This window comes from Elephas maximus, chromosome 3, assembly GCF_024166365.1.
Source record: "Elephas maximus indicus isolate mEleMax1 chromosome 3, mEleMax1 primary haplotype, whole genome shotgun sequence".
NCBI classification, from domain to species: Eukaryota; Metazoa; Chordata; class Mammalia; order Proboscidea; family Elephantidae; genus Elephas; species Elephas maximus.
Genome location: NC_064821.1, coordinates 1,744,211 through 1,762,022, shown reverse-complemented (window position 1 = coordinate 1,762,022; position 17,812 = coordinate 1,744,211). Strand labels below are relative to the sequence as shown.

The 17,812-nt window shown below is 51.5% G+C and overlaps 1 protein-coding gene across 1 annotated transcript in view; it reads left to right on the top strand.

The window, feature by feature from the left end:
• The window catches only part of BTBD2 (BTB domain containing 2), a 41,833-nt gene that overhangs the window by 20,471 nt on the left and 3,550 nt on the right, over positions 1–17,812 (top strand). The window contains exons 2-5 of the mRNA XM_049876211.1: positions 10,870–10,989; positions 12,508–12,664; positions 15,360–15,465; positions 15,885–16,082. Of these exons, the coding sequence (XP_049732168.1) occupies positions 10,870–10,989; positions 12,508–12,664; positions 15,360–15,465; positions 15,885–16,082 (581 nt within the window). The remainder of the gene's footprint in view (positions 1–10,869; positions 10,990–12,507; positions 12,665–15,359; positions 15,466–15,884; positions 16,083–17,812) is intronic.

Sequence of the window (17,812 nt, the reverse complement as noted above, 5' to 3'; positions counted from 1 at the left end):
GTTGTTTTCTGGGTTGTTTGTTTAATCATAGCCTTCCTAGTGGGTGCGAAGTGGTATCTTATTGTGGTTTTGATTTGCATTTCCCTAATGGCTAATGAGGAGCCCTGATGGCACAGTGGTTAAGAGCTCGGCTACTAACCAAAGGGTCAGCAGTTCAAATCCACCAGCCACTCCTTGGAACCGCTGTGGGGCAGTTCTCCTGTGTCCTATAGGGTTTTTATGTGTCAAAATGTATTCAACGGCAACGGGTTTTTTTGGTTGTAATGGCTAATGAGGAGCCCTAGTGGTTCAACAGTTAAGTGCTCGCTGCTAACCGAAAGGTTGCTGGTTTGAACCCACCCAGTGGCTCTGCAGGAGAAAAGACTCTGCATTCTGCTCCCATAAAGATTACAGCCTAGACAACCCTATGGGACAGTTCTACTCGGTCACATGGGGTCACCATGAATCAGAATTGACTCCACGGCACCTAACAACAACAACAACAACAACAGTGGCTAATGACATTGAATATTTTTCATATGTTTATTGGCCATTTGTATTTCTTCTTTTTTTTAGAAGAATGTTGTGTTTTAGGTGAAAGCTTACATAGCAAATTAGGTTCCATTTAACAATTGGTATACAAATTGTTCTGTGACATTGGTTACAATTTTCATAGTGTGTCAGCGTTTTCATTGTTTCCATTATGCTTGTTTTGTTTCCATTGATCTAGCTTCTATTAACCACACTTTCAAATCTTTGCTTTTGGTAAATGTTGTCTGTTTGATCTGATATAGTTGATTGTTTAAGGGAGCACATTACTCACGAGTGTTGTAAGTCAGTTTATTATTTGGCTGAAAGGTGACCTCCAGAAATAGCTTCAGTTCCAATTTCAAAGGGTATCTTAGAATGATAGTCTCAGGGGTTCCTCTAGTCTGTATGGGTCCACTAGGTCTGGCCTATTTTAGTAATTTGATTTCGTTCTACATTTTTCTCCCATTCTATCCGGGACCTTCCGTCGTGTCCCTGGTCGGAACTATCGGTAGTGGTAGCGAGGCACCATTTAATTCTGGTCAAAGGTTAGAAGAGGTGGTGGTTCGTGTGGGGTGTTAGTCCTGTGAACTAGTCTCTTTTTTCAGTCTTCAGTTTCCTTCACTCTCCTGGCTCCAGACGAGTAGAGACCAATAGTTGTATTTTATGTATTTCTTCTTTGATAAAATGTCTGTTCCAGTCCTTTGCCTATTTTTTAGTTGGGTTCTTTGTCTTTTTGTTAAGAAGTGTTTTATTCCATCCTATTGCTAAATCATTTTACATTGTATGGGTGAACCACGGTTTGTTTATTCAGTCACCAGCTGGTGGATATTTGGGTTGTTTCTTGTTTTTTATTAACTATTTTGACTCATGCTCCTGTGAACTGTGAACATTCGTGTACACAGATTTGCATTTCTCTTGGGTAAATATCTAGGAGCGGAATTGCTGGGTCACACAGCAACTCTCTTTAACTTCTCCAGAAGCTGCCAGGCTGTTTTCCATAGCGGCTGTACCATTTTACAGTCCCAGCAGCGGTGGATGAGGGTTCCAGTAATGCCTTTGACTGGATTTGATATCACAGGAACAGTGGGCTTATAAAATAAGTTGGGAAGTATTCACCCCTCCTGCGTTGTTTGAAAGACTTTGTATAGGATTGGTGGTGTTTCTTCTTAATGTTTGGTGAAATTCCCCGGGAAGACCGTTGGGATTTTTCTTTTTTTTGTGAGAAGATTTTAAATTCCATATTCACTTTCTTTCCCTGTTTTATGTTTACTTAGATTTCCATGCTGGAAACCCTGCTGGTATAGTGGTTAAGAGCCATGGCTGCTAACCAGAAGGTTGGCAGTTCGAATCCACCCCATGCTCCTTGGAAACTATGGGGGCAGTCCTGCTGTGTCCTGTAGGGTCGCTATGAGTTGGAATTGACTCGATGGCAGCAGGTTTGGTTTGGGTTTTTTCTTTCTTCATGAGTCAATTTTTTGATGACTGTTGTCTTTTCTAGGAATTTGTTTCATCTTAGTTGTCTAATTTGTTTGCATAAAGTTGTTCAAATATTTCCTTAAAATACTTTTTATTTCTGAAGCACCTGTAGTGAAGTGGCCTCTTTCACTCCTGATTGGGGTAATTTGCATCTTTTTTTTTCCCTTGGTCAGCCTAGCTAAAGCTTTAGCAATTTTGTTGAATTTTCTCAAAGATAACTGTTTAGTTTCATTGACTTTTCTCTATTTTTCTGTCATCCATTTTATTAATTTCTCTTGTGATCATTATTTCCTTCCTTCTTACTTCGGGTTTGAGCTACTCTTCATTTTCTAAGTTTTTTAAAGTTGAGGTGAATTCATGTAACATAAAATCCACAGTACTGAGCCCATTCACAGTGCTGTGCAGCCAGCACCTCCTCCTAGTTCCACAGCATCTTCATCGTCCCAGAATAAAATCCCGTGTTCACGGAGCGGTTACTCCGTATTTCTCTCCCCGCAGCCCCTGGCAACCACTAATCTAATTTCCGTCTCTATGGATTTGCCTGCTGTGAACATTTCATATAAATGGATTTATACAATATTTGTCTTCTTGCGACTGTTTTTTTTCAATAAGCACGATGTTTTCAGGGTTCATCCGTATTGTGCCACACATCAGTATTTTGTTCTTTTTGCTTATTTGTTTTAGTATATGTACTTTTACTCACCCCCTCCTCATCCCTCATCCCTAGTAGCCACTAATCTACTTTCTTCTTGATAGATTTATTTAGCTGTTCTTGTTATTTCAGGCCCCCACGTGTCTGTCAGTTGGTCATATTGTGGGGGCTTGTGTGTTGCTGTGATGCTGGAAGCTATGCCACCGGTATTCAGATACCAGCAGGGTCACCCGTGGAGGACAGGTTTCAGCTGAGCTTCCAGACTAAGACAGACTAGGAAGAAGGACCTGGCAGTCTACTTCTGAAAAGCATTAGCCAGTGAAAACCTTATGAATAGCAGCGGAACATTGTCTGATACAGTGCTGGAAGGTGAGCCCCCCAAATGCATAAACATCAATACCCTAGGCATTAGTGAGCTGAAATGGACTGGTATTGGCCGTTTTGAATCGGACAATCATATAGTCTACTATGGTGGGAATGACGACTCGAAGAGGAATGGTGTTGCAGTCATCGTCAAAAAGAACATTTCAAGATCTGTCTTGAACTACATTGCTGTCAGTGATAGGATAATATCCATATGCCTACAAGGAAGACCAGTTAATACGACTATTCCAATTTACGCACCAACCACCAGGGCCAAAGATGAAGAAATAGAAGGTTTTTATCAGCTGCTGCAGTCTGAAATTGATCGAACATGCAATCAAGATGCGTTGATAATTACTGGCGATTGGAATGCAGAAGTTGGAAACAAAGAAGAAGGATCAGTAGTTGGAAAATATGCCCTTGGTGATAGAAACAATGCCGGAGATCGAATGATAGAATTTTGTAAGACCAATGACTTCTTCATAGCAAATACTTTCTTTCACCAACATAAACGGCAACTATATACATGGACCTCGCCAGATGGAACACACAGAAATCAAAGTGACTACATCTGTGGAAAGAGATGATAGAAAAGCTCAATATCATCAGTCAGAACAAGGCCAGGGGCCGACTGTGGAACAGACCATCAACTGCTCATATGCAAGGTCAAGCTGAAACTGAAGAAATTCAGAGCAAGTCCACGAGAGTCAAAGTATGACCTTGAGTATATGCCACCTGAATTTAGAGACCATCTGAAGAATAGATTTGATGCATTGAACACTAGTGACCGCAGACCAGATGAGTTGTGGAATGACATCAAGAATATCATCCGTGAAGAAAGCAAGAGATCACTGAAAAGACAGGAAAGAAAGAAAAGACCAGGGTGGATGTCAGAGGAGACTCTGAAACTTGCTCTTGAGCGTCGAGCAGTGAAAGCAAAAGGAAGAATTGATGAAGTAAAAGAACTGAACAGAAGATTTCAAAGGGCCTCTCGAGAAGACAAAATAAAGTATTATAATGACATGTGCAAAGAGCTGGAGATGGAAAACCAAAAGGGAAGAACACGCTCGATGTTTCTCAAGCTGAAGGAACTGAAGAAAAAATTCAAGCCTCGAGTTGCAATAGTGAAGGATTCCGTGGGGAAAATATTAAATGATGCAGGAAGCATCAAAAGAAGATGGAAGGAATACAGTGAGTCATTATACTAAAAAGAATTAGTCGATATTCAACCATTTCAAGAGGTGGCATATGATCAGGAACCGATGGTACCGAAGGAAGAAGTCCAAGCTGCTCTGAAGGCATTGGCGAAAAACAAGGCTCCAGGAATTGATAGAATATCAATTGAGATGTTTCAACAAACAGATGCAGCGCTGGAGGTGCTCACTCGTCTATGCCAAGAAATATGGAAGACAGCTTCCTGGCCAACTGATTGGAAGAGATCCATATTTATTCCTACTCCCAAGAAAGGTTATCCAACCGAATGTGGAAATTACAGGACAATATCATTAATATCACACGCAGGCAAAATTCTGCTGAAGATCATTCAAAAACGGCTGCAGCAGTATATTGACAGGGAACTGCCAGAAATTCAGGGCGGTTTCAGAAGAGGACGTGGAACCAGGGATATCATTGCTGATGTCAGATGGATCCTGGCTGAAAGCAGAGAATACCAGAAGGATGTCTACCTGTGTTTTATTGACTATGCAAAGGCATTTGATTTTGTGGATCATAACAAACTATGGATCACACTGTGAAGAATGGGAATTCCAGAACATTTCATTGTGCTCATGAGGAACCTTTACATGGATCAAGAGGCAGTTGTTCGAACAGAACAAGGGGATACTGATTGGTTTAAAGTCAGGAAAGATGTGCGTCAGGGTTGTATTCTTTCGCCATACCTATTTAATCTGTATGCTGAACAAATAATCTGAGAAGCTGGACTATATGAAGAAGAACGGGGCATCAGGATTGGAGGAAGACTCATTAACAACCTGTGATATGCAGATGACACAACCTTCCTTGCTAAAAGTGAAGAGGACTTGAAGCACTTACTAATGAAGATCAAAGACCACAGCCTTCAGTGTGGATTACACCTCAACATAAAGAAAACAAAAATCCTCACAAATGGACCAATGAGCAACATCATGATAAACGAAGAAAAGATTGAAATTGTCAAAGATATCATTTTACTTGAATCCACAATCAACAGCCATGGAAGCAGCAGTCAAGGAAATCAAAAGACGCGTTGCATTGAGCAAATCTGCTGCAAAGGACCTCTTCAAAGTGTTGAAGAGCAAAGGTGTCACCTTGAAGACTAAGGTGCGCCTCATCCAAGCCATGGTATTTTCAATCGCATCATACGTGTGTGAAAGCTGGACGATGGATAAGGAAGACCGAAGAAGAGTTGATGCCTTCAAATTGTGGTGTTGGCGGAGAATATTGAATATACCATGGACTGCCAAAAGAATGAACAAATCTGTCTTGGAGGAAGTGCAGCCAGAATGCTCCTTAGAGGCAAGGATGGCGAGACTGCGTCCTACATACTTTGGACATGTTGTCAGGAGGGATCAGTCCTTGGAGAAGGACATCATGCTTGGCAGAGTACAGGGTTGGCGGAACAGAGGAAGACCCTCAACGAGGTGGATTGACACAGTGGCTGCAACAATGGGCTCAAGCATAACAACGATTGTAAGGATGGTGCAGGACCGGGCAGCGTCTCTTTCTGTTGTGCATAGGGTCGCTATGAGTCGGAACCAACTCAATGGCGCCTAACAACAACAAGAAGTTATTTCAGGAAACCCTGGTGGCATAGTAGTTAAGAGCTACCTCTGCTAACCAAAAGATTGGCAGTCTGAATCCACCAGGTGAACTGCCAATCTTTTAGCTAACAGAGTTATTTCATTTAAGTTGGTGTCTTAGTTACCTACCCATCAACCCACTGCCGTCGAGTACTGCTATAACAGAAATACCACAAGTAGATGGCTTTAACAAAGAAAAATTCATTCTCTCACAGTCTACAAGTCCAAATTCAGGGCGTTAGCTCCAGGGGAAGGCTTTCTCTCTGTGTCGGCTGTGGATGAAGGTCCTTATCAATTTTCCCCTCGACCAGGAGCTTCTCCGTGCAGGAACCCCGGGTCCAAAGGATGTGCTCTGTTCCCAGAGCTGCTTTCTTGATGGTATGACCCTCTGTCTCTCTGCTCATTTCTCTCTTTTATATCTCAAGAAATTGCCTTAAATGGTGGATTAATTTTGTAGATTGAGTCTACATAACTGCCCTTAACCTCATTAACATCACAGAGGTAGGCTTTATAACACACAGGAAGATCACATCCGATGACAAGATGGTGGGCAATCACACTGTCTTAGTCATCTAGTGCTGCCATAACAGACGTACCACAAGTCTCTGGCTTTAACAAAGAGAAATTTACTTCCTCACAGTAAAGTAGGCTAAAAGTCCAAATTCAAGGTGTCAGCCCCAGGGGAAGGCTTTCCCTCTCTGTCAGCTCTGGAAGAAGGTCCTTGTCCTCAAGCACAGGCATCGTGGGTTCAAGGGATGTGCTCTGGTCCTGGTGCTGCTTTCTTGGTGGTATGAGGTCCCCAACTCTCTGCTTGCCTCCACACCCCAGAGAAACTCCCTTTACCTTAGATCAGGGAAGTGACCTGAGTAAGGGTGGTGTTACAGTCCCACCCTGATCCTCTCAACATAAAATTACAATCACAAAATGGAGGACAGCCACACAATACTGGGAATCGTGGCCTAGCCAAGTTTACAGACATTTTGGGGGGACACAATTCATTCCGTGACAGTGGAGTTAATATTTGTCCTTTCGTGTCTGGCTTATTTCACTCAGTGTAATGTTTTCAGGCTTCGCCCATGTTGTGGTGTGTATCAGTGCTCTATTTCTCTTTATGGCTGAGTAATGTTCCATTGTGTGAGTGGACCGTGTCTGGTTTATCCATTCATCTGTCGATGAACGTGTGGGGTGTTTCCACCTTTTGGCTGTTGTGAATAGTGCTGCAGTGAACATTTGTGTACATGTATCTGTTTGAGTCCCTGCTTTCAAGTCTCTTGGGTATGTATCCAGGAGCAGAGTTGCTGGGTCATATGGTAGTTCTGTGTTTTACTTTTTTATTAAAATTGTGGTGAAAATATACACAGGATATTCGCCCGTTCAACAGCTTGCACATGGACAATTCACTGACATTGGTTACGTTCTTCAGATTGTACAGTCACCCCCACCCTTCTTTTCCAAGTCATTCCACCACCATGAACATGAACTCAGTGCCCCCTAAGCAGAAGTCCCCTTTTCCTCTCCCTTCCACCCCTGGTAACCACTGATAATCTCTGGTTTCTGTATATATATTTTTTATTTCTTGTAGGTGGGATCATACAGTATTTGTACTTTTGCACCTGACTTATTTCACTCCTTTTTAAAGGTTCATTTGTGTTGTGGGATGTATCAGGACCTCCTTTGTCTTTTCGGCTGAATGATATTCCATTGTGTGTATATACTGCATCGTGTTTATCCATTCATCTGTTGATGGGCATTTCAGTTGTTGCCACCTTTTGGCTCCTGTGAAAACTGCTGCATTTCTTTAAGGAGCCCTTGCGCCTTTTATTATAAACAGTATTTGCTGTGAAGGTTGGACTATATGGTAGGGAATTAGGCCGTCCTGTGCACTGTAGGGTGTTGAACAACATCCTTGGCCTCTACCCACTTGATGCCAGTAGCACCCTCCCCTCCCAATCGTGACAACCACAGATACTCTTTGTTGTTGTTTTTCGTTGCCATAGAATGGGCTCCAACTCACGGCAACCTGATGTATAACAGCGCGACCCTGCCCGGTCCCGCGCCATCCTCAGTCGTGACGCTGGAGCCCATTGTTGCAGCCACTGTGTCAGTCCATCTCATTGAGGGTCTTCCTCTTTTTTCTGACCCCCGACTTTACCAGGCATGATGTCCTTCCCCAGCAGTTGGTCCTTCTTGATAATGTGTCCGAATTAAGTCTCACCATCCTTGCTTCTGAGGAGCACTATGGCGCTGTTTCCTCCAAGATGGATTTGTTTGTTCTCACGGCAGTCCACGGTGTGCTCGGCATCCTTCGCCAACACAGTCTGAAGGCACTAACTCTTCTTTGTCTTATCCGTCGTCCAGCTTTTGCGTGCATATGAGGAGGTTGTAAAGACTGTGGCTTGGGTCACCAGCTCATTAGTCATAAAAGTGACGTCTTTCTTTTATAAGATTGGAGAGAGAGCTTTTGTACCTGATCTGCCCAGTGGAATACATCATTTGATTTCTTGACTGCTGCTTCCGCAGGCATTGATGTGGATCCAAGTAAAGTAAAATCCTAGACCACTCAAGTTTCTTCACCGTTTATCTTGCTGTTGTTCATCGGTCCAGGGGTGACAGTTAAAATGTCTCGTTGTTGGGTGCTGTCAAGTAGATTCTGACTCACAGTGACCCAATGTGACAGAGTGGAACTGCCCTGTAGGGTTTCCTAGGCTGTGACCTGCAGGAGCAGGTCGCAAGGGCTTTCTCCCATGGGAGGGTTTGAACTGCCAACCTTTCCTTAGGAGCTGAGTGCTTAACCGTTGCACCACCAGAGGTCCTTTGGCAAAGTCTAGAGACATCTTGAGGAGCCCTGGTGCACAATGGAGAAAGATGTGGCAATCTACTTCCGTAAAGATCACAGCCTTGGGAACCTGTGGAGCAGTTCTGCCCTGTCCTGTGGGGTCGCTGTGAGTCGGAATCGAGCTGACAGCAGTGGGTTTGGGTGCACAGTGGTTACGAGCTTGTGTGGACGACAGGCTCACTGCTGAGCTGGCCTACCCAGGCAGTGCGGGTCTGTGAGGTCGACGGACCTCCTTGGTCTTTCGTTGGCTTCTGGCTTCCTGACGGGATGAGGGCGCCCTCGGGAGGCCGCCTGGCGGGACTGCACACACCCTGCGATTGTCTTTTGGATGCTGGGGGGGTGGGGCGAAGTGATGTCCCTGTGGTTTTGATTTGCATTCGTGATGATGGTTTTAAAGCTGAAAGGAGAAGGGAGGCTTGCAGAGACAGGGAGAGGCCAGTGGGCATGGGGATGGGCAGGCAGAGGAGCCCAGGGACGGGCGTGGAGGTCAGCCTTGGAGCCACAGGAGGGTCTGAACTGAGCGGTGGAGGTGGGGGGTGTGGGAGGAGCTGGGCAGGGTGCGACAGGAGCAGATCCAGCCTAGGATGGGGTGGCCATTTCCATGCCCCTGAGGTCCATGTGCCGGGCACAGAAGGAGAGGACCCTCTCAGCAGACAGACCCGTGTCATCAGGGTGAGCTTGGCGGTCTCCAACCCCTTGCTTCTGAAGCCTGTAAAAGACCCTCCCCAGAGGAGGAGAGAGTGTTCTCTCAGCTAAAGGAGGAGGAAGAACATGAACGCGAAGGCTGTTATTTATGGAACGGAGCGTGGGAGTCAGCGTGTCACTTGGGGACACAGCTCCCCTGAGACAGAGCCAGCAGCGCTAGGCCTCTGTAGCAGGTTTCTGAGTGCATGCGGGGTGTGGGGGCTGACGGAACACCCCAGCATATTGCTGTCCTGGGGCTGTGTGGCAAAGGACCCAAAACGAGGGGTCTTAAAACAGCAGAGATTTATCGTCTCACACACGGTTCTGGGGGCCAGAAGTCTGAGATCAAGGTGTCAGCAGGGCTGCACTCCCCCTGAAAGCTCTAGGGGAGGACCCTTCTCTGACTTGATTCTAGTGGCCGCAGATGTTCCTGGGCTTGTGGCTGTATCCCACCCCTCTCTGCCTCTGCTGTCATGTGGCGTCTTCCCTCTGTGTGGCTTTTTTGTCTCTTATGAGGACATTCTTATTGGATTTAGGGCCCAGCTAAATCCAGTGGTTGGGTGGATGGATGATGGATGGATGGATGGTGGAAGAACAGGTGGTGGGTGGGTGGATGAATGGATGTCAGGTTAGGTGGATGAAGGATGGATGGATGGGTAGGTGGGTGAATGGATAAATGACGAGATGGATGGAGGGAGGATGGATGGGTAGGTGGATGGTAGATGGATGGATGTCAGGTTAGGTGGGTGAAGGATGGATGGATGGGTAGGTGGATGGTGGAAGAATAGGTGGTGGGTGGATAAATAGATGACAGGTGGATGGATAGGTGGAGTATGGATGGTGAGTGGCTGGATGGAGGGAGGAAGGATAGAGTGGGTGGTGGATGGATGGGTGGGTTGGGTGGGTGGTGGATGGGTGAATGGATGAGTGGGTGGGTGGCGGATGGGTGGGTGCGTGGGTGGATGGGTGAATGGGTGGGTGGGTGGGTGGGTGGCGGATGGGTGAATGGATGGGTTGGGTGGGTGGTGGATGGGTGAATGGATGGGTGGGTGGGTGGGTGGGTGGCGGGCAGATGGGTGGTGGAGGAATAGGTGATAGGTAGATGATGGATCCCAAGTAGACGGAGGGAGGACGAGCGGATGGATGGGTGGCTGAGAGATGCAGTTGGCAGAGAGGACTGAGCCACTGTGTGACCTCGGGGCAGTAACTTCACTTCTGCCTTCTGTTGCTCTTGATCCATCTGAATGGCTTTCTCTTCCAACGCCCCGCTTTCAGAAGCGTTTACAGCCAGGATGCTTGGGGCAGCCCTGTCAATGCTGAGGGCATCTGCGTGGGCAGGGAAGGGCATTGCTGCTGTGGGTCACCTGGGCCTCCGGGTGGGGAGGTCCAACAGACACCTGTGACCTAGCCCAGACACTCCCATCAGACACGCCTCACCAGCCCCTGGGAACCCCCCACTCCCAGCCCATAGGGGTAGGCAGCAAGGAGCTGGGGTGCCAGTCACAGGGCACAGGCCCCAGGCTTAACGCAGGACTTTTCTGACATGATAGGTTCGTGCTGGCCGTGGGCAGCGCCGTCTTCGATGCGATGTTCAACGGGGGGATGGCCACCACGTCCACGGAGATCGAGCTTCCCGACGTGGAGCCTGCCGCCTTCCTGGCCCTGCTGAAGTGAGCCTGCCCCACCATGGGGGCCGGGGGGCCACAGGGCTGCATGTGGGGGCCTCATGGGAGCCGGGTCCTTTCAGGAGGCAGGAGGCAGGGTCAGGTCTTGGGGAGAGGATCACGGTGACGACAGTGCTGGCAGGTACATCTCATACCAATATGCGATTCATTCGTAGAGAGCGTGCAATTTAGTGGTTTTTCGTGTATTCACAGCTGTGCAAACATTACCAGGGTTTAGTTCTAGAATATTCCATCACCCCAAAGGGAGCCCCTGTGCTCATTAGCAATTACTCCTCATCCCCCCTCCCCCAGCTCCTGACAACCACGGATCCACTTCCTATCTCTTGGATTTGCTTGCCCTGGGCGTTTCACGGAAGTGGGATCACACACAGCATGGCCTAGGTGTCTGCTGCTTTCACTGAGTGTAATCTTCAGTTGTCAGGAACGTGTGTGTAAAAGACGTTTGCCATCTTAAGGCTCTTCACGCTCAGTGACGTGTATTATTTCGTCATGTTGTTCAACCGTCACCATTAACTATGCCCAAATATCCCACCACCCTTCATGGAAACTCAGTGTCCCCTAAGCAGGGACCCCCCTCCCCCACTTCCTTCCCGCACAGCAACTGCTAATCTGATTTCTGTCCCTGAATTTGCCTGTTCTGGGCATTTCATGTTGGTGGGATTGGACAGTATTTGTCCCTTTGTGATTGAGTTACTTCACTCAGCATCACATGTCAAGGTTCTTCCACACTGTAGCCTGAGTCAGGACTTCACTTCTCTTTATGGCCGTGTAGTGGTCCACGTTGTGTGCATCCATCATCTGGTGGACTCGTGGCTCGTTGCCACCTTTTGGCTACTCTGAACAGTGCTGCAGTGAACATTGGTGGCAAGTGTTTATTTGAGTCCCTGCTTTAAAGCCTCCTGGGTAGACACCTAGGAGCGGAATTGCTGGGTCATGTGGTAACTTTATGAGGAACGGCCAGATTGTTCTCCACAACGTCTGCACCATTTACATTCCCACCAGCAGTGGGGGGTTCGATTTCTCCGGGCGCTTGCCATTTTTGCCCTTTTTTTTTTATCCACCCTCAAGTTCTAACCCACACTTGGTGCTGCGTCAAGGTGAACGGGCAGTGATATCAATGTGCACCTTTGTCTAGAGGACGGGACTTGAGGTCCTCCATCTGATCCACCAAGGGCGCGGGACCAGCACGTGGCCTGGTACCTGGAGCCGGGGTGTGGGGGTCTCCACATGTGAGGGCAGGTCCTGGAAGAGCTGGGAAGAGCCATGCGGCCTCTCATGGGTGTCACGTGTGTCTGGGGACAGTGGGATATGTCTCCGGTGTGCTGCGAGGTTTGTCCCCTGCTCATTTTCTCAGGCAGCAGCCTTGCCGAGTCGTGTCCCCAGGTCAGAGAGCAACAGATGGCTGGTTCTGGAAGGTGCCTCGTGGCCAGCTTCTGTGACCGCGTGGCCACCCTCCCCCAGGGCTGGTGCAGCAGCCCCCGTCTCACGACACTGCCTCCTCAGGTTTCTTTACTCAGATGAGGTTCAGATCGGGCCTGAGACGGTCATGACAACCCTGTACACCGCCAAGAAGTACGCCGTGCCCGCCCTCGAGGCCCACTGCGTGGAGTTCCTGAAGAAGAACCTGCGTGCCGACAACGCCTTCATGCTCCTCACGCAGGTGCGTCGGGCACTGCCTGGTGGGCGCAGGACACACGTGCTTGGGGCCAGGGGTGTTAACGGGCTGGGGGGACGCCAAAAGTCTCGGTCATCAAGGTAAGTAACACTGTAACGCAGTATCATACAGACCCAAAGCTAACACAGAGCAGCTATGATGAACAAAACGCCGACATCGTCAATGAAGACAGCACCCGACAGGGCCAGGACCAGGCGAACAAGCCGGGCAAGGTGGGGCGCGCAGGGTGGGACCCTGTTGAATACACGGTGTTCGGCATGGATGTCTTTGCGTTTTCCAATATTGCAATGCCACGTTATTTATCTTTATGTCTGAGTTTCTTGGCACCCCCAGTGAGGGCGTGACCAGCGTCACGCATGCTGGCCCTGCAGGGCTCCGAGCTCCATGCCAGGAGCCCAGCTGTGGAGGCTGGGTCACCCCGGGCCACTGCTCTTCTGCGGCATCCAGCAGGAGTGCTTTTCTGAGTGCGTGTCTGGTTGTTGTTGATGAAAAGAATGACGTTGAATTTGAGGGTCTCAGAGCACCAGGAATGCGCCCCCATCTTGTAGACTGGGAAAACGGAGGCTTGGTGTGCACCCCCAAGTTCCCCAGCTCCAGGGGGAGGGGGCACTGCAGAGCACACTGTGTCCCTGAACACACTGGGTTGTGCCAGGGTGGCTGGGTGCTGTTTGCGTTCTGTTTATTTCATTCTCATTTGTTTTTAGTAGTACAAGTAATAAAAAAAGTTTTATTATGGTAAACTTACATACCATGAAATTTGCCATTTTATCCACTTCTGAGTGTACAGTTCAGCAGCGTTCTGTTCACGGAGTGTGCAACCATCACCTATATCTGGTTCCAGAACATTCTCGTCACTCCAGAAGGGGTCCCCGCACCCATCAGCAGTCACCCCATCCCCCTCCCCCAGCCCCTGCACCCACCAGTCCACTTCCTGTCTCTGTGGACTTGCTTGTTCTGGACGTTTTGTGTCACTGGGATCAGACACTCGTGGCCTTTGGTGTCTGACTGCTCTCACGGGGCATCGTGGTTTCACGGGTCCTCCACAGTGTAACATGAATCTGCTTCATTCCTTTTTATGGCTGAGTAACATTCCCACCTGTGGCCGGGTGACATGTGCGTCGTGTGCGTCTGTCACCTGTTGGACATGGAGGCCGTCTCCGCCTCTGGCTCCTGGGAGCCGTGCTGCCGTGAAGGCTGGTGCACAGGTGTCCGTGCGTCCTGTGGCGGCTGTGTCTGAGCCGCGGAGGCTGCTCCCTGCTGCTGACCACCAAGCTGCTGCTGGGAGGCCTTTCTGTGATGTATGGTGGCTACTGTCCTTCTTGGGGGCTCAGGTCGAGGAGACACATTCGTCCTCACCCCGTGCTGTGGCCTCTGCTCCCAGGAGGGCCCGCGTCCTCACGCCCGTCACAGCTCCATCTTCTCCATTTGGTGGTCGTGTCTCTTCAAGTCGCTGCCACAGTGGGAGGAAGCAGGTTGGGAAGGAGGTGCTGGGGTGTTGGGGGACACCAGGCCTGGCTCTGTGCTCTGGGGGCAGGGTCTGGTGTGGCCACGCATGTGCATAGCCTCCCAGGGGTGTGGACCAGAGGGTCAGGGCGAGAGTGGGATTCCAAGTGGGGGCACAGGGACACCCGAAGACCTGGCTATCTGACTCCAGTTGTCCTGGGGTGGGGGCGACCCAGGGCTGTTGGAGGTGACAAGCTAGCACCGTCCTCTTCCTGGGGTGGGGGGTGACCCAGGGCTGTCGGAGGTGACAAGCTGGCACTGTCCTTTTCCTGGGGTGGGGGGTGACCCAGGGCTGTCAGAGGGGAGGAGCTGGCACCGTCCTCCTCCTGGGCTGAGGGGGCAACTCAGGGCTGTTGAAGGTGAGGAGCTAGCACCGTCCTCTTCCTGGGGTGGGGGGCAACCCAGGGCTCTCGGAGGTGAGGAGCCGGCACCATCCTCTTCCTGGACCTCAACACTGACCCCAGACGTGCCTGGTTTGCAGGTGGCCTCACTGTGGTGACATGTCCCCTGCCAGGGGTGCGGGCCCTCTGGGGTATGTGGAAGTCTCAGGATATCTGTGTCCCATGAGGCCTCCGAGTGAGTCCTCATGGGGTGGACACAGATGTGGCTGGAGCTCTTGGCCCCATATGCTGTGCAGATCTGGCCACCTCGGTGGAAGGCGCCAGAGGCACCCCAGGGCTCCCTGCTGGGTGTGCGCCGTGGTCTGGGACTGCCAGGCAGCCAGTCATTGTGGTCCCCTTGAGGCAGGGTCTCCCTTCCTAGCATGACTGCCGATGCAGGCCTCCATCCAGGCAACACGTCCGACCGTGCCCTGTCAGTGCACACTCCAGACACCAGCTGACCCTGCTCTCCCTAGTGCCAGACTCTGGGCCCTGGTTAGCCTGGTCGCCTGTGCCCTCCCCTCCTGCCTGTGCTTGCCCAGTATGCCAGCCTCTGCTGAGCAAGCCGCAGCCTCCAGAAGCTTTCTCCAGAGGGTCCTGATGGCCCAGGTCCACCATGGGGTGAGACCCCCTCCCCATGTTCACAGGCAGAGGTTCCAGAAGCCCAAAGGCCCTCGATCTCGAGAGCAGACCACACTCGCCCCGCGGTTGACCTGGGCCTGGGGTGCTGCCTTCAGTCCTAGGAGACCGCGTGCTTCGGCCTGCCGGGCACTGACGCTCCCCTGCCCTCTCTGCAGGCGCGACTCTTCGATGAGCCGCAGCTGGCCAGCCTGTGCCTGGAGAACATTGACAAGAACACAGCCGACGCCATCACTGCCGAGGGCTTCACTGACATCGACCTGGGTGAGGGGCTGGCATGTGCGTGTGCGTGTGAGGGGCAGTGGTGCCGTCACGGGGCCACACTCCTCCCGAGGTGGGAAGTCTGCTGGGCCTCAGACGGGTTAGTGGGGAAGCGCTCCTGGGCTGGGGCAAGAGGGGTCCCTGTGGGAGCTGGCAGGCGAGGACGCCTGGCTGAGTGGAGATGGGGGAGGCCTTTGTGCATCACAGCCCCAGCCATGAGGACCACCTGTCCTGAAGGCAGGCTCGGCACACCACCCTGTGGCCCTGGGTCGGTGTTTCCAGCCGGTCTCAGTTCTGACCGCCAGGCTCTGCGCTGTGGAGCCGAGCACTAGTGTTGATTGCGTGTGGCCCCGTGTTGGTGCAACTTTGTTCATGAGACCAGCCAGGGATCAGGAACCCACACTGACTCCCCGCCCCTGCAGACACGCTGGTGGCCGTCCTGGAGCGCGACACACTGGGCATCCGTGAGGTGCGCCTATTCAATGCCGTCGTGCGCTGGTCTGAGGCCGAGTGCCAGCGGCAGCAGCTGCAGGTTACGCCTGAGAACAAGCGCAAGGTGCTGGGCGCGGCCCTGGGCCTCATCCGCTTCCCGCTGATGACCATCGAGGAGTTTGCCGCAGGTAATGCTGCGCCCACCGAGCCTGCTGACCCCCGGTGACCCCACCTGCTCCCCCGGTGGGACGCAGCCTGTCCAGTCCTCAAGCCCCTGTGAGCGTGTAGGCAGTGGACGGCCCCCTGTGTGAGAGTCCAGCACCCTCCTGCGTGTCCACCTGTCCCGCACATCCTTGTGTGTCTATGGGAGGCCCTGTGGTGCTCCGGGGCTGCAGGGCTGACATGGGTGAGCCTGACAGGACCCCAGCCGGCGCCATACTCCTTCCTGTCTCTGAGGTGGTGCCGGGCAGTGGCAGTGGGAGGAGAGGCCTGGAAGGTTCCAGGTGGTGCAGCCCTGTGGCCACTCTCCTGAGCCTGCAACCCCACCCTCGCATGAGCTGGGCTCACTGCCACCAGGTTTGGTGGCTTCACTTCCCTGGTGTAAGTGTGTGCCATCTGGGATGTACTTACGCTGAGAAGCTTTTCGCTGTTTACCCAACACCCAAATCCAGCACCTTGCATTTTGTCTGGCTTCCCCCCGGGGCTCCCCAGGGCCATGGGGTCCCTGCCCTTGAGCACACGTGCTCTCTTCCCTGTGGTTCATGCTCCTTGTGGCACATGGTGTGGTGTTGGGCTGTTACAGCCCTGGGGTGCGGGGAGGTGGGCTCTGAGGAGGGGTTGGGGGCAGCTGCTGGGAACCCTCCCACCTGGGGTGCCTCAGCGTCACAGCTCAGAGAGTGTCTCCACAGTGTGGGGTCATTCACAAGCAGGTGTGTCCTGAGTGCCTGCTGTGTACCTGTGATCATGTGACCAGGATGGCCATGGCCCTGCTGACACAGGCTGATGGTTGTGGGGGTGGGGGACAAGGAGGGTGTCTGCTGACTCAGGGCCAGATCCTTCTCTGGATTGGGCCATCCTGTGCACCTCAGGATGTTGAGCAGCGTCCCTGGTGTCCACTCAGTCGATGCCAGTAGCCCCAGAAGTCATGACACCCACAAATGTCCCCAAACGTCACCCAGTGTCCCCTGGGGACAAGATTGCCCAGGCGAGCCTGGTGACAGTGTCGATACATTCAGTCCTCTGAGCCAGACTCCTCGCTGGCCCTGGCCCCACGGCCCGAGTCAGTCCACCGCACTGTCCCCCTTGTTCCCACCAGTTCTTACTGGGACTTCCTCCCATCGGCTTTACCCCTGCCGTGGCCACCCCGTCCAGCCCCCTGGAAGCACCCCGTCCTTTTGCTCGTCTGCCTTTCTTCTTGGCCCCCCATCCCTGGAAATGGCCCTCTGTCAGCCACCACCGGTTCCACCCACAGCCCCTGGCTGCTCCTCCCCATGGGCCTGGACGTCATGGCCCTGCTGTCTGAAGCTGTCTCCACGTCCCTGTCCCCGTCCCCAGCACCCGGTCTAGACTGTGTCCCCTCTGCTGTCCCCCCAGCCTGCCTCATGGTCAGGATGTGCCACCCCCTGGAGCGACTGCGTGTGTGTGCAGCTGTATAAGAGCACGTGTAAACACACGTGCATGTGTGTTTGTGTCTGTACATCTGTGCGTGTGAGTGTGTGTGTGTGCTGCGCGTGCACGTGTGTATTCTACTGGTCTGATCTGGGGTTTCGCCTCGGCCCCGTTTCCTCTGTGGTGGTGCCCTCAAGGACGGGGCTCGTTGTCACCACTCAACTGGGCCTGTGGAAGGTGCTGGAAGTTGCCTGGGTCCAAAGATGGCCCCGCTCCTCTGGAGCTGCGACAGCGACAGATGGAGCCGCTG